This window comes from Corapipo altera, unplaced genomic scaffold (assembly GCF_003945725.1).
Source record: "Corapipo altera isolate COAL_440 unplaced genomic scaffold, ASM394572v1 2c, whole genome shotgun sequence".
In the NCBI taxonomy this organism is placed as follows: Eukaryota; Metazoa; Chordata; class Aves; order Passeriformes; family Pipridae; genus Corapipo; species Corapipo altera.
Window position 1 is genome coordinate 1,027,429 of NW_020884923.1, and position 13,379 is coordinate 1,040,807.

A 13,379-nucleotide genomic window follows, 5' to 3' on the forward strand; every position below is an offset into this window, starting at 1 on the left:
AGTTTTACTCTCTTCAGTCATTTCTATTATATTAAATCTGATTTACACCCGAGGAACTGAATACATTTTCTGATATTTTTAAAGAAATCAGCCACCCAGCTCACAAAGCACAGTCTGATTTAATGGTGCCATTTGGAGTTTTTCTGGCTACATGATATGCAGCTTCTGTTGTCTATGTGACATTAAAACACGTAGGAAGGAGCCCATTGTTTGCTTTCTCCTTTGAATGGCAGATTACTCATTCCTCAGCCTCCAAGACAAGGTAGACTGTAACTGATGGAACAGCATTTCCCTCACTGGAAACAAGGTTGCCTCTGGTCTGTATACAGGCTGAAAGCATGCTGAACATATTTATACATTAATTAGAGCTTATGTTTAAAATAACCTACTCATACACAAGCATTTCAGCAAACAGGCTTTGAACTGTTCAAGTACTGAGCCACCCTGAAGTTCCTTTTTAAGCTTTCTGACAGGTACAGAAAAGAACAAATTTGTACCTTTACAAAACCCCATGTATTTCCTAAAAAATGAAGATATTGCAAATCTGAAGGAGCTTTTTGTTTTGTGCTTGTTTTTACTGAAACCCCTACTGAGAAACTCAGCTCTTAGCAAATGAAAGGAAGACCAAGAATCCAAGAGCTGTATGGTAGAAGACAGACAGTCAACCTTCAGCACAAACAGCCTAAAGTTGCACTAGTGCTAGAATATGCTTCCTGAAGCACTGCTCTTACACACGAGAGACATTTTTTGTTGTAAAGAAACATCGTGTCTTGGGTTTGGGAAAGGAATATCCATCATCTTGAGTAAAATGTCTATGTAGAGAGAAAAACACAGCACTGATGAGAATGTAGATAGCTCAGGTTTCCAAAAAAAAAAAAAAAAAAATCCTTCAGAAAATATTACCTATCAAATTTATGCCTGAGATGAAAGCAGAACTAGAGTGTTAGTGGTAACATGAATCTTGGATGACCAGACTACTATTTACTACTGGACAACCCCGGGGTCACTTATTTGTTCCTTTATTAACAGCCCTAGTCACTCAAATAGTCACACACTTTCATCAGTTGGTTGTCTGAAAGGAGAATCAAAATAAAAAAAAATACTCTCTATCCTGCACCCCTTTTTTTGCTTTTTTCTTTTTTTTTTTCCTTCAAGTGTTTCCCTGGTGAATTTTTTGGAAACCTGCTAGATATAGTTACTTTGGAAATACACGTTTTTGCCTGATTGCTTTACCCATGAGTCAAAAATGTCTTCAGAAAGCTAGCATTGTGTAAGACAGTGAGTGACTGCAGAGTCTGCAAAATAGCAAAGATTTACATTGGCAAGGCTGGATGAAATTGTACCAGCCTTGCTCTCTGTTTTGTAGCCACTGGAGCAAACAATGCAGGAGCACAGACAGCAAAATGCTTAGGCCCTGCTGCTCTATGGCTTTGTCTAAACCCACCCAGACCTCTCCCTGGCTGGCCAGACTAGGCACCTACTGCAAAACTTTTCCTTCTGACATTGCATTCTCCTTGAGGGAAATCCAAGGAAACATGGTGAGGGAGAGAAATCAAGGAAGTGCAAGGAATCAAATGAAAAATACAACCTGTGAGGATAGATAAAAGAGCTGAGATCAAGATTTATATTTACTTTTGAGTTGAAAGACATTATTTTTCTTGTAGTCGTTGCTGTGGAAGAAAGAAGATGGGATGAAGAATACCTTGTTTTGGCAATAATTAATGGTTCTGATGGTTTCGAATTGTACAACAATTCCTGAGTTCAGTGACTTCCTTATATATTAGAAGCTCAGCACAGAGCTCAAGAAGTGCTGCAACAACATAATGCACATAGCAATTGTCTTTTTTTCTCTATTGAAAGTTGTTTTCCTAAATAACTGCTCTACAATTAGCTAGTTTATATTACAAATATTCTGAACATTTTCCCACATAACTGGATTTTATGCACAAAAGAAGATGAACTATTTTGAGAATTTATATTGGATAATATACAGAGGATATAAATAGCTTCTGTATAAAGCTATCAGATGCCTAAGCCAAGTATGACTACCCTCTCAGGAACAGAAAAAATACTAGAAATTATCCCTTATGTTAGTAATAGGGGGTGTCAGAAAAAACTGTACATAGTACAGTCTACATTGTGATAAATGTCTCAGTAAGGATCCCTTCAACAGAGATCTGCATATAAATCTTGATATGTCACTTCTGGGGCAGAAGAAGAACATTTTGTAATTTTGCCATGATTGGTGTTTGTCCCTTTTACAGAAGTAAACATCTGCATTGGCTCATGTTTGATTTCTGCATCTCAGTACTTAACAGCATGGCCTGCTGTGCTGGGAGGACTTTGTTGACACTTATAACTTGTTGTTTTAATTCAGATCACAACAAACACATCTTTGAAGTCAATTTCCCAATCACTGCCACTTACTTGGTTTAGGATCATACAAAACGGTTTAAGAGCACAAAGCTTTCAGATAAAGCTAAGCCAGAGCCCACCTAACACAATTTCAGCCACTAAAAGGCTGGACTGGTCATGGAACAAGGAAGAGCCTGAAGGATCTCCTTCCACCCCCAAAACCTAGGTTAGCAACACTCTAAATTTTCTTAGCGCTTCACACTAGTTGCTTATGTAGACTTAGTCTTTGCCTTCATGTGTATAAAACAAGAAGTTTTGTGAGCCAAATGCTTCCAAGAGGATTATTCTTAAAAAAACCAGTTAATTAAAATGTTCAATTAAATGTCCTTTACCTATGCCATAACTGTATTACGCTCTCGGATAAATATTGTATTCCCATGTCATTAAAACAGTAACAGCCAGACTAAAAACTTTTCCCCATGATGAGGGTTAATTAAGGAAGAACTATGTGCTACTGACACAAAAGTGCTTTTGTCAGCAAAAGAAATAGGAGATTTGTAGACAAAGTTTTCTGTCGCTTTTGGAAATCAAGCATTTTCAGTTGGATGAGAAAAACAGCAAAGATAACTACTGAAAGTCCTTTTTCTGCACATAGTTAGTTATAAATGCTGGTTTTCAACAACTGTAAGATAAAGAACTAAAATGAATATTAGACTATAAACTCTTATACAAACCTAATAGTGGCCCTTCAGAACAAGCTTATCCTCGAGTTTATTTCAGTTAGCACAGCTTTTCAAAGGGGACAGACCAATCCCCAAAGAAACATGTTCACAGACAAATTGCCCAAGTTGTTCAACACAGTTATTTGGCAAGGTCTCCAGCCAGATGGGTTTGCTAATGACTTCTGTAAGGTGCTTAAATCGGAAGCTAGTGTAACCATGACTGCCATGTTTAATTACTCTGTTAATGCAGCTTAGTGGATACTGTTTGTATTTTTCATCGAAACCTCTGACTTTTACATATCAAAGACAAAATGGTCTTTTTAATTTCAATGTGAGGATACCAAAGCCTTGATTATCTGCCCATGTATAACTTTTTCTAAAAGGAGTCTCTCAAAACAATTGTTACAGCAGTGGCAGACATTTGTTCAACTTACAAAACATTTCTCAGCCAATATGCACTAACAGTGGACACAGAAATTTACTTGCATGAGTTGAATAAATTTTTTAATTATTCAACAATTTTCTATAGGTTTGCCTGAATGCAATCAGTGGCTGAAAGGAAACTGGGATACAACTGGGATATCTTATTTTTTATCTCAGGACAAGTCAAATGTGCTTATTACCTTCATTTCATTTTGTAAAAGTGTCCTTTTTTGATGTAAACTTTAAACTCAGTATTGTACACAATGCATCTCACATACGCTTACACTGCAATCCTCAGATCTCAGTTGCACAAGAAAATGGCAAGCTATTTCCTGCTACAGCTAATATAAGGTATTATGAGAAAACTAGACCCCTTTTGAAAATCAATGCCTATGAACAGCCAAAACAGCTTTTGTTCATTGACTGGTGAAGTTACCTCCTCAGTTCCAGGACAGGACACACCAAAGAAGTTAACTGCAATAACACTGACAACCCCTCATTGGTAACAAGGGATCATGAGAGCTCTGGGCGGTTGGACTGTCTCTGGATGATCAGCCTAGAGATTGGGCTGAATAGAAACCTGAGCTATTACTGGTAACAGTGATTACAGATAATACAAGATAAAATAATTCAGGTTTAGATTTTTAACATTTATTAAAAAAGCAGGATGTATGTTCATTTCAAATTAAACAGTTAAAAATGTTAAAGCATACAAACAAATCAATTGTGTACTAGCAGCATCCAATTGTTAGAATTTTCTAGAACTCCTCAGTACAGTCTTGGCAAGCTAAAAATATTACAACTTGCAACCAACTGACCTCACCATAGTGCAGATAAAACAAACTTTATAAAAACAACAATTTAAGGTTAAATAAGCTTAAATAAAGGTGTTAAATACAAGACACTTGATCAAAGCTTCTGTACAAAGATAAACAAATTTGGCATTGTACAATTGATTGGCTGGCTCACACCATACATGATTTCAATAGTTAAGCAGTGTAACTGTTTAGCTGAACATCAACTATAAAAAAGTAACTGAAGTTGGGAGAGGGCTAACCCCAGTGAGCCATTTACAAGGCATGTGTATTTTTAGAAAATCAGAACACTGTTTATATTCAGGCACCATTTGTTCCTGCAAATAAATAATCTCTAATGTATCTGCATCCAAACTAGTGTTAAACACATCAGTGCTAACATTTTATAAACACAGCTCTGTGACTATTCACTATACCTCCATTCTTATTGCTATGACAATGTGGACTGTGGAAATAAAACTACTGTACATACAAAAAAATAGAGCACCTTTTAAACATTAAAGTATATGTCTGGTTATTCTTTTTATCTTACAATACTGAAGCCCAAGCTAATGTAAATTGCTTTAACATCTTCACCAGCGCACCTGAAATGCAGGAACTAAAACCCTAAATATTCCTCTTCAGGCAAGCCCCAGCCAGAGCAACTTCTAAAAATGTCTAAAATGACACTAAGGATTTTTTACATTCATCTGCACACAAACAAATATCTGCTATTCTCTGCTTTCTTCATATGGATTTAAAGACAGATTACCACAGTTCTCTCTCCTTTTCAAACAAATAAAGCTGGATAGAGAATGTAGCAGAAACACCTAAAATGGATTGTGAACACAGTGAAATTATTACCCCGCTAATTCAAAAAATACAGCTGTTACATTGTTTAAATAAGTATTTTCCAGGGGCTTGCCAATTAGGATTTTTTGTCTATCGTATTGAAAAACCATTCTGTAAATTTCCTCAGTTGAGCAGCTGCTGTTTGAGACTCCTCCTGAAGTCTCATGTTATCTTGTCTCAGGTGCTGTACCTCTGCTTGGAGAACTGCCTTGTCCTGTTTTTCCTGGTTAACAAAGATACAAGTTGAGTAAAGTGAGTAGTTGTGATGACAGCATTTATTTTTGTTAATATTTCTACACAAGTCATACAGACATATTTTGTTGAGCTCCCTAATCCATTAAGACAACTACTAACTGCAAATTAATTCCCCAAATATGCTCCAACTACCTCTTTCACTTTAAGAAAATACTGCAAGCTAAAAAGAAAACTAGATGTTACATTAGTAGAAAAATTATAGGAGTTTACTCCATTTAACAAAAAAAAATAAAAAATCAAGCACTAAAAGCATAAGAAGGTTTTAGCCATAATAAATGACATGAGAGAGCCCAAGTTGTAAGGAATTGATTTCAAGCACATGTTAAGGAAGAAAAATATCTAATTTCAAAATTTTCCCTTACATGATTATTTTCTCACCAAAGCAGTCTCATTTCTATCAGTCCTGGTACTGTGTCCAGCTCAGAAATTAGACAGCAAATTGAGGCACAAAGCAAGTAATTGCTACATGACCAAGAAGGCAACAAGGATGAGAAATCTGGAGTGCTAACCATATCCCTATCCTTTGTTTAATCCAAAGTACCATAAATGAACATAAAGTGCCTCACTCTTTCTGAGGTATGCCTAAATGTAGAACATTTATTCTGGAGTAAAGACCCATACACTAGTTAGCCTTGCCAGTTTGTTTACATAAACATTCCCACAGGACCTTCTGCACCTCAGTGTTCTTACTGAACATTCAGCAACTGCAGTGTAATTTAACTGATGTACTTATTTCAAGCCCTTGATGAACTATGTGTAAAAATAAAACTATTAAGACTGGAGAGTAGTTATATTGCTAACGGTCTCTTACCTTTCTCAGGTCGGTTTGTAGTTGCCGGAGGATGACTTCTAGCTGGTTTACTTTTCCAGTCAGAGTACTCGGAGCATGTTCCCTGTAAAGTAAACCACTACCTTCACTCTGAGTTAGTTAAAAATATTTTCTTCTCAGTTTTTGCAGAGTAAAACTTTTAGTAATAGCAAATGAAACCGATCAGTTATGAAAACAGAGACAAAACCAGCATCAATTACTAGTACAGACTATTACAAAATGAGCAAAAGACTATTATAAGAACATAAATCCAATCCTGCAATATCTGAAATATGACACTGCCTCTTATGCAAATCAGGCAGAAGTTATAATGATTTTAAGAAGGAATGTTTTAGGACTTATATGCACATACCCTGACAATGCAAGTCACACTCACTGCGAAATGGTGTGCAGGGACATTAGTTAACAAGCTGCTTTCTGATAAGGACTGTACTAATCTGAAGCAAGCTGCAGCAGTGATTACTGCAAACCAAAAGAGCTGTTAAGAGTTCTTTTGTCTGGTGTGCAGTAGTGTCATTTCAGTAAAGGATAAACCTATGGCTTTATGGAGACAAATATTTTGTTTAAAGGTCAAAACATATGAAATATTGCCACAGGTTGAGCAAACGCATGACTGAGGGAAAATACTGAGAATAGCTTCTGCTTTCTGAATGACAATAAGCACTGTGGGAGATAGTTTCATTTACATTATAGATGCAATTAGCCATCACGTGAATAATTGTGTCTAAAAGAGAGATGGTGAAGAGAAAAGCTTTACGTGCAAAGCTGAATCAGCTGCTTCATGTAACTGCACAAATCCAACAGATTTGCCGACCCTAAAAGGGGAACATCTTTAACAGTCTTTTCCAGTCCTTACTGATCATTAGACTAGGGAAAGATATGGACTTGGAAGTCATTACAATAAATGCGCTTTACCGTGTAGGCACGCTAATTTGTGTAAAATTGGTTCAAATTAAAATGTAATAATCTAACATGCAAGAAGACTTTTCCCTCCATTTCCCATTCTTCCACTCCTGTAACTGAAGAGTAAAATTAATCAAAGATGTGTTTGTCTTTTAAAGCGTGCTACTGGACAGATTATACTGTTGAATTTGTGCTTTTAACAAGTATATTCCTCAAAGCAGGAAAGATGGGGGGGAAGAATAATTTCTCCCAGAATACTGCAAAGAATTTGAAGAATTGGGTAGTTTGGCCTACAATTTTCCTGCAGTCCTCAGTTACACGTTCTCTTAATAATTTACCTTTGTATAAATGAAAAATGATGGGTTTACAAGTAGCAAATAGTTGCAAAGATAGGTAGGAACACCTGTTTCAAGATCTGAGACATTTGCTGCAGATAAAGTTGTGACATACTACAGAGTTGAGCTCCTGTTATTGGTTCTAATCAAATGAAATCTAAAATAAGAATAACATAAATTATTCTTGTAAGGAGGAATACAGTGAAAAATTTGATTATCTGAAACTCTGCATCTAACTGTGCTCTGCATTAGAGGTCTATTACAGTGAGAGAGCTTTATTTGACTACACTAGAAATTTTCTAGACAGAACTGCTCAGAATTTGATTCCAAGAAACAACATTTTTCAAAATCAGAGACAATTTGATCAGTCAAGGTAACAGGTCTGCCATCAAACAGCCGTGAAACATGCATACAGAAAACCTGACTCGGAACATAAAGACAAAATCTTTCCTTAAAATACTTTCGTAAGAAATATGCTTTAACTCTGACATACCCAGCAGCCTCAAGGAAATCTTTTCCATCTGGGGGACTCTCATCCAAAGGTAACTCCTGTGTTCCTTCCAAGCCCTGTGCTTGCTGCATATCATTCAAGGTGCAAAAAGATGCTACTCCCTGATCTGTAAAAAGCAACATAAGGATACATCTAAATCTGGACAAAATAAAGGGCTATATTACTGCCATTATCCCAGTTCAGTTAGCGAAATGGCTGTAGGTTTCTATATCTCAGTTTTGAAGATAATCAGCAGATGTATGTTCCAACTAGTTGGCTTCCCCACACCTGCATCCAAAGGCAACCCCAAATCAATTTTTTATGTCTATCAGCAGTATGACAGTTTTGTCTGGACCATTTAATGCTGATATGAACAGTAAATTGGTCTTAATGAACTCTGCAGAAAACCATTTCAGAATTCAGGGCCACAACGGATGACAATAATAATTCAGCAAACAGGTCTGCATTTTTCCATGGACTTAAAGCTCTCAGATTCCTCAGAAATCTGCAATGTTTATTTCGTACTGCTTTACTGTCTCAAGCATTTGCAGAACCTAAGGGCAATCTGCATACTTGAAAAACAATAAATTTACACTATTTTTATCAATTGAGTTTTCAGAACATATATTACTAAGGCAAGCTATTATCTGCATTAAATTCGAGTAGAACATAATCTAACAAGCACAGATGTAATTACCTATGGATATACAGTGTGGTTGCCAAAATATATCAGTCACCACATAATAGAAGTATGCCATGCAGATCATCATTGCACAGAACAGGAATAAATGATGCATTCATTAGGATTTAATTTCTCTTCTTTAAAAAACCAAAATCCATATTCTGTGGAGATTGATTTAACTTATTTCTGCCAAACAAAATCCATGTCTGTAGGCTTGTATGAATTCTGCTGACAACATGCCTGCCTTGCCCTTTCTCCCCTTGCTCTACCACCCCACAAGGCCCAAAGCTTGCATTGTCATGCAAACGTGCAAAACATAGGAAATATTAAAGAAAGTTTACAGAAGGCAAAAGTCATCAATTTCAGACCATCACCTAGAAACGGCGTGTGATGACAGAACGGCCCAAATTCTTCATCTGAGTCAAAACCTGGAATAAGATTTAGAACGTTCCTATAAACAAGACAGTCCAACTCCACTGGAGCAGCTGTGGCCCTTGTGTACAGCGCACACAGTGGGATGTTCCCAGTGCAGCTCATGCTGGTGCTCATTCTCAGCCTCGTCAGGTCATTTTTACACAATACCAACATCACAGTAAAGCAAAAGGTGTCACACCCCATGTCTCTAATAGTAATACCCAGTGTTGCAACACAGCATGACAACCTGGCATGATACGTAACAGGACAATCCTTCAATCTCTAAGGACACAAACAGTGAACATAGGCCAGATCTTTTCAACTAGGAAAGACATTTTAGTTTAAAAGTTTTATCAGTCAAACATAGGAAATCACTAAAAATCTCTACTGATTTAAAAAAATTCCTTCAGTCTTAAGGAATACCAGAGATTGTCAATTCATTTTCTAATACAATGAAGAAAAGTTACATGTCTTATTTTGTCCAATTTTAAAGACTGCAGCTCATTATTTCTCCTCCTTTTATCCTTATTTCTGACTAGTAATAGATCTCAGCAAATATGAATGTCTTTTCCATATCTCCTGATAATAAGGTAAGAATATAATTTTAAACACATAATCAATGACATAATTTACAGATTTGACAACTACTAAGTTAAATAGATTTACTTAGCATGGATAAACTAAAATTAATTTCCCAGGTCAAACACAGTATGTAGGCCAGAAACAAGAGAGTATAAACAAGCAGTTGCAAGTACATAGTTAATTATTGATTTCACTTTTATACTATTCACATGTTCATTACCACTTAATAGAAACAAAGCCAGTAACAAATGTTATGCTGTTACTATTTTTAGTATGGCCAACAGAATGTGACATTGTGTCTCAGAGGAAATTCTACTGCAATATAAAAAAATAATCTGCATTTTTTCCCTCTGCTGACTAAGCTTAATTAAAGAAACTGACCACTTGACTGGTTTATTTGTCAGCTGAGAAAGTGTTTTGTCAGTTTGATCTCCTCAACAGTATCTTAGAGCATCTTTTTCTTGATGGATAAAAGTAGGTGCAAAACCAGGTACATGCAACTGTTAACGAAATCACATTATGGCATTTTAAAACACAATCTTTTAAAATATTTTTGTATTATTTCAAAACACAACAAAAATATGTTTGCAATGAAGTATAATGTGTGGATTAACTTCTCCTTCCTTGTATAATCCCTAGTGAAGTTCAATTTCACATAATTTAAAAACTATTAATAATTAGGAGTAGGAAATAATTTGTTACACCTTTTCTGTTTTTCTAGTATAACTTAGACATATTTTCCAATATTCATATCTTTATAAAATATGAAACCATATTCTAACATTCCCAAGGTGAGGAAAAAAGTCACTACATGGCCACTAATAATCCAAAGTCTCCAATTACATAACATACTACATAAATTCCTGTGCTACTCTTCAAACATTAGTTCTTTAATTTTCCAAAGCCAGGTTAGTGGCAAAATAATTCTCTGAACAAGTTAGTAAGCCAATAAATCTCTGTAATAATTAGTCCAACAACTAGTTCCTGGACAAGTAAACTATTTTGCCTTTGAAAACTTCTCAAGTACTTTTAAAGACACATTTTTATTTTCAGTAACTATATAAAAATCTCACTATAAGTAGTCAAGCTAAGCAACAGCTTCACCAATTTACTATTTAAATCTGAATTGTGGTGAAGACTGAACTTGTGCTTTGAAGAGTAAAATCTTCCTATTGATTTTTGGTTTATTTTTTTTCAACAGAATTGGCTTGAGCCTTTATTAATGAAAATGAAATCAAAGTTACCTCGAAAACCAGTTCTTTTTATAAAGAAAAATCTATGGGTATGATACTGTAGACCTAAGTTCTGCTTCCTACAGGGACCCCTCCTATTCAGTTGAAGAGATATGTACATACTAACAGAAGAAAATACATGTAAATCTCAGAGTTCTTATTTTTAACTGGGATGTCCCTGCCAAATTCCAAACAGAACCCATACATAGAAAACTATTTGCAAAAAATATACTGGTCTTGATATCAAAAGTTTAAGCAATAGTTGACTTAGCAAGACCAATGATGATGAGACAAAAAATCATATCTTAATTTACAGTAACAGAGTCATACAGCTGTAACTACTAAGAATTTGAAGCTGAATTTCCATTGTTGCAGACCACTAACAGAAAAAACTAGGCAATTTTGAGGTACTGGAAAGCAGAAAAGGCTAAAGTGAGTAAAGTGCATGAAACCACTCTCTCATTGTTAAGGTAAAGTCTACCCACAAACATACACTTACATATGCACTGAAGCAAAAAGAATTACATGCACTAGAAATGACCAAATGTTAAATATTTTCATTTTTTCTTTTTCTAGCACTTTAATGCACTACTTTGATTAAAATAATTATCTGTCACACTGAATGCTTCACTTCTTTCTCATTATGCTATGTGTAGCATTACTTGCATTAAGCTATGAAGATTTTAAATCAAAGTATTAAAATAGCATTAATTATAGTAGCACAGATGTTTTTGCAAAGATAAATTGGCATTAAGAAACATTGCATTCTGATTGGCACTAGTAGGCGTTCATAAAAATCACCTGGAAAACAGTTGAAACCACCGATTCTAATGAACTAAACCAGAGACATTAGAAGGACTTTCTTAAGCCCACAGTATGATTTATCAAACACTAAACAGCATTTTAAAGCATAATAAACCCAGGTTGAAGTAGCACAAATAGTACAAAGTTTTATTCTTAATAGTATTCAATATTTATATTTGTGTCAGTTCTTTTCTATAATTACAGTATCAGGTATGGACATCCAAAAAGGCTTCTCCTTTTGCTCCCCAAAACATTGAAAAGATCCAAAAAAAGCCATTAGCAAGACAATACACATGCTGAAAGCCAGTCCTTTTTCCCTAACTTGGAGATCTATTAGAAGGAAAGAATTAAAAAATTAATTATCTTACTTTCCCTTAGTCTTTTCTGAGATTTCTTTGTTCTCCTTTTTCAAATTGATCTTTCCAATTTGTTCTATAAATCCCCATATCTTTATCTTTACTCAGTTGACCATGCTCTTTCTTTTTTTTTTATAACCTCTCCTTTTTTAGCCCAACTACCCTCTCTAAAACCCTACCTCTTTTGCTTTACAGTCACATCCAGTCCTATCGATTTTTTATTGTTTGCTTCAGGGATGGATCCAAAAACATTACAACAGTGTATTTCTATGATGTCAGCTGCCACCTGGTTACTCTCTCTGCAGCTCCCAACAAAATAAGAGAAAGTAACTGAAAGTAGCATATCCATGTATGACAGAAATGGAAGGATGCCCCTTGCTACTGACTGGGTTGACTTTAGCATGCATGCTAAATATTATCTCCGGATAAATATGAGAGTCAAAACTGTGTCTTGCAAAGGAAGGCAGTGTGAAAAGTTAAAACAATGCCACACACAGCTTATCAACACTGACCCTCAACAGAGGCAGCTCAAGCAAAAACCCTTTCACTGCATCTTCTGGAGCCTCTGGAGTTAATGTCTGCACAGCTCTCCATTACACTGTGAAGACCTGTCTTAGGAATAACAGAAGATTTTCAGGAAAAGTTTGAACTAGGTATTCAGTTTCCCACAAAAGTTCTTGCCAAGCAAAAGCAGTGAAATTAAATCTTCACAAAGTGAAAAGCGTTATCATCATAGTTTCAATTTAAAATAAAAAAAGTAATGGCTTCTCCCACTCTCATAGACCACAGTTTAAAACCTACTGTTCTACATAGGATGAAGGCTTCAGCTGAATAAAAGCTAATACTAATAAACAACCCTGTCCACTTCTCATTTGAGGGGAGAGAAGAAAGCTAAAAATGAGACTGTTGTTCTTGTAACACTCAGAAGTAAACTCTGAGTACAGATGATGATAGCAAAAATCTTGCTACTATATTTAATTCTTAATCCAATTGATGCCAACATTATAAGCACCTAAAAAGGCTAGAGCTAACATAATTGAGATACAATTGCTTTTTAAGACAGACAGATGAAGGATAGTGAGGGCCACATTAGGAACATTGAACTGATCAAATTGTGTAAGTTGTCAACATACAATTTGGAGAGATCACAGGAGAAAAATCCTGACCTTGAAATGAAATTGGTAATTCTAATAAACTGATATTAACAAAAGACCTTGTACAAAGAAAAAACTAAAATTAAGTCTAGTATCTAGGTTGTGGAACAGAACATAACTTTAAAATATCAGGTTCGCAAAGCCAAACTAGAGAACAACTCTAGCGTTAATTTCTGATTCAGTATTAAAAAATTCTT

General features: G+C 35.5%; 1 protein-coding gene across 3 annotated transcripts in view; it reads right to left on the minus strand.

The window, feature by feature from the left end:
• Positions 1 to 4,129: 4,129 nt before the first annotated feature.
• The window catches only part of SIPA1L2 (signal induced proliferation associated 1 like 2), a 130,987-nt gene continuing 121,737 nt past the window's right edge, over positions 4,130 to 13,379 (minus strand). For 2 of the 3 annotated variants that reach the window (XM_027657301.1, XM_027657300.1), the window contains 3 exons: positions 7,962 to 8,085; positions 6,213 to 6,294; positions 4,130 to 5,369 (listed from right to left, as the gene is read on the minus strand). In XM_027657301.1, the coding sequence (XP_027513102.1) occupies positions 5,223 to 5,369; positions 6,213 to 6,294; positions 7,962 to 8,085 (353 nt within the window). In that variant the 3' untranslated portion in view covers positions 4,130 to 5,222. Of the gene's footprint in view, positions 5,370 to 6,212; positions 6,295 to 7,961; positions 8,086 to 9,014; positions 9,069 to 13,379 lie in introns of all 3 variants that reach the window. The other variant, XM_027657299.1, reaches the window with a different exon arrangement.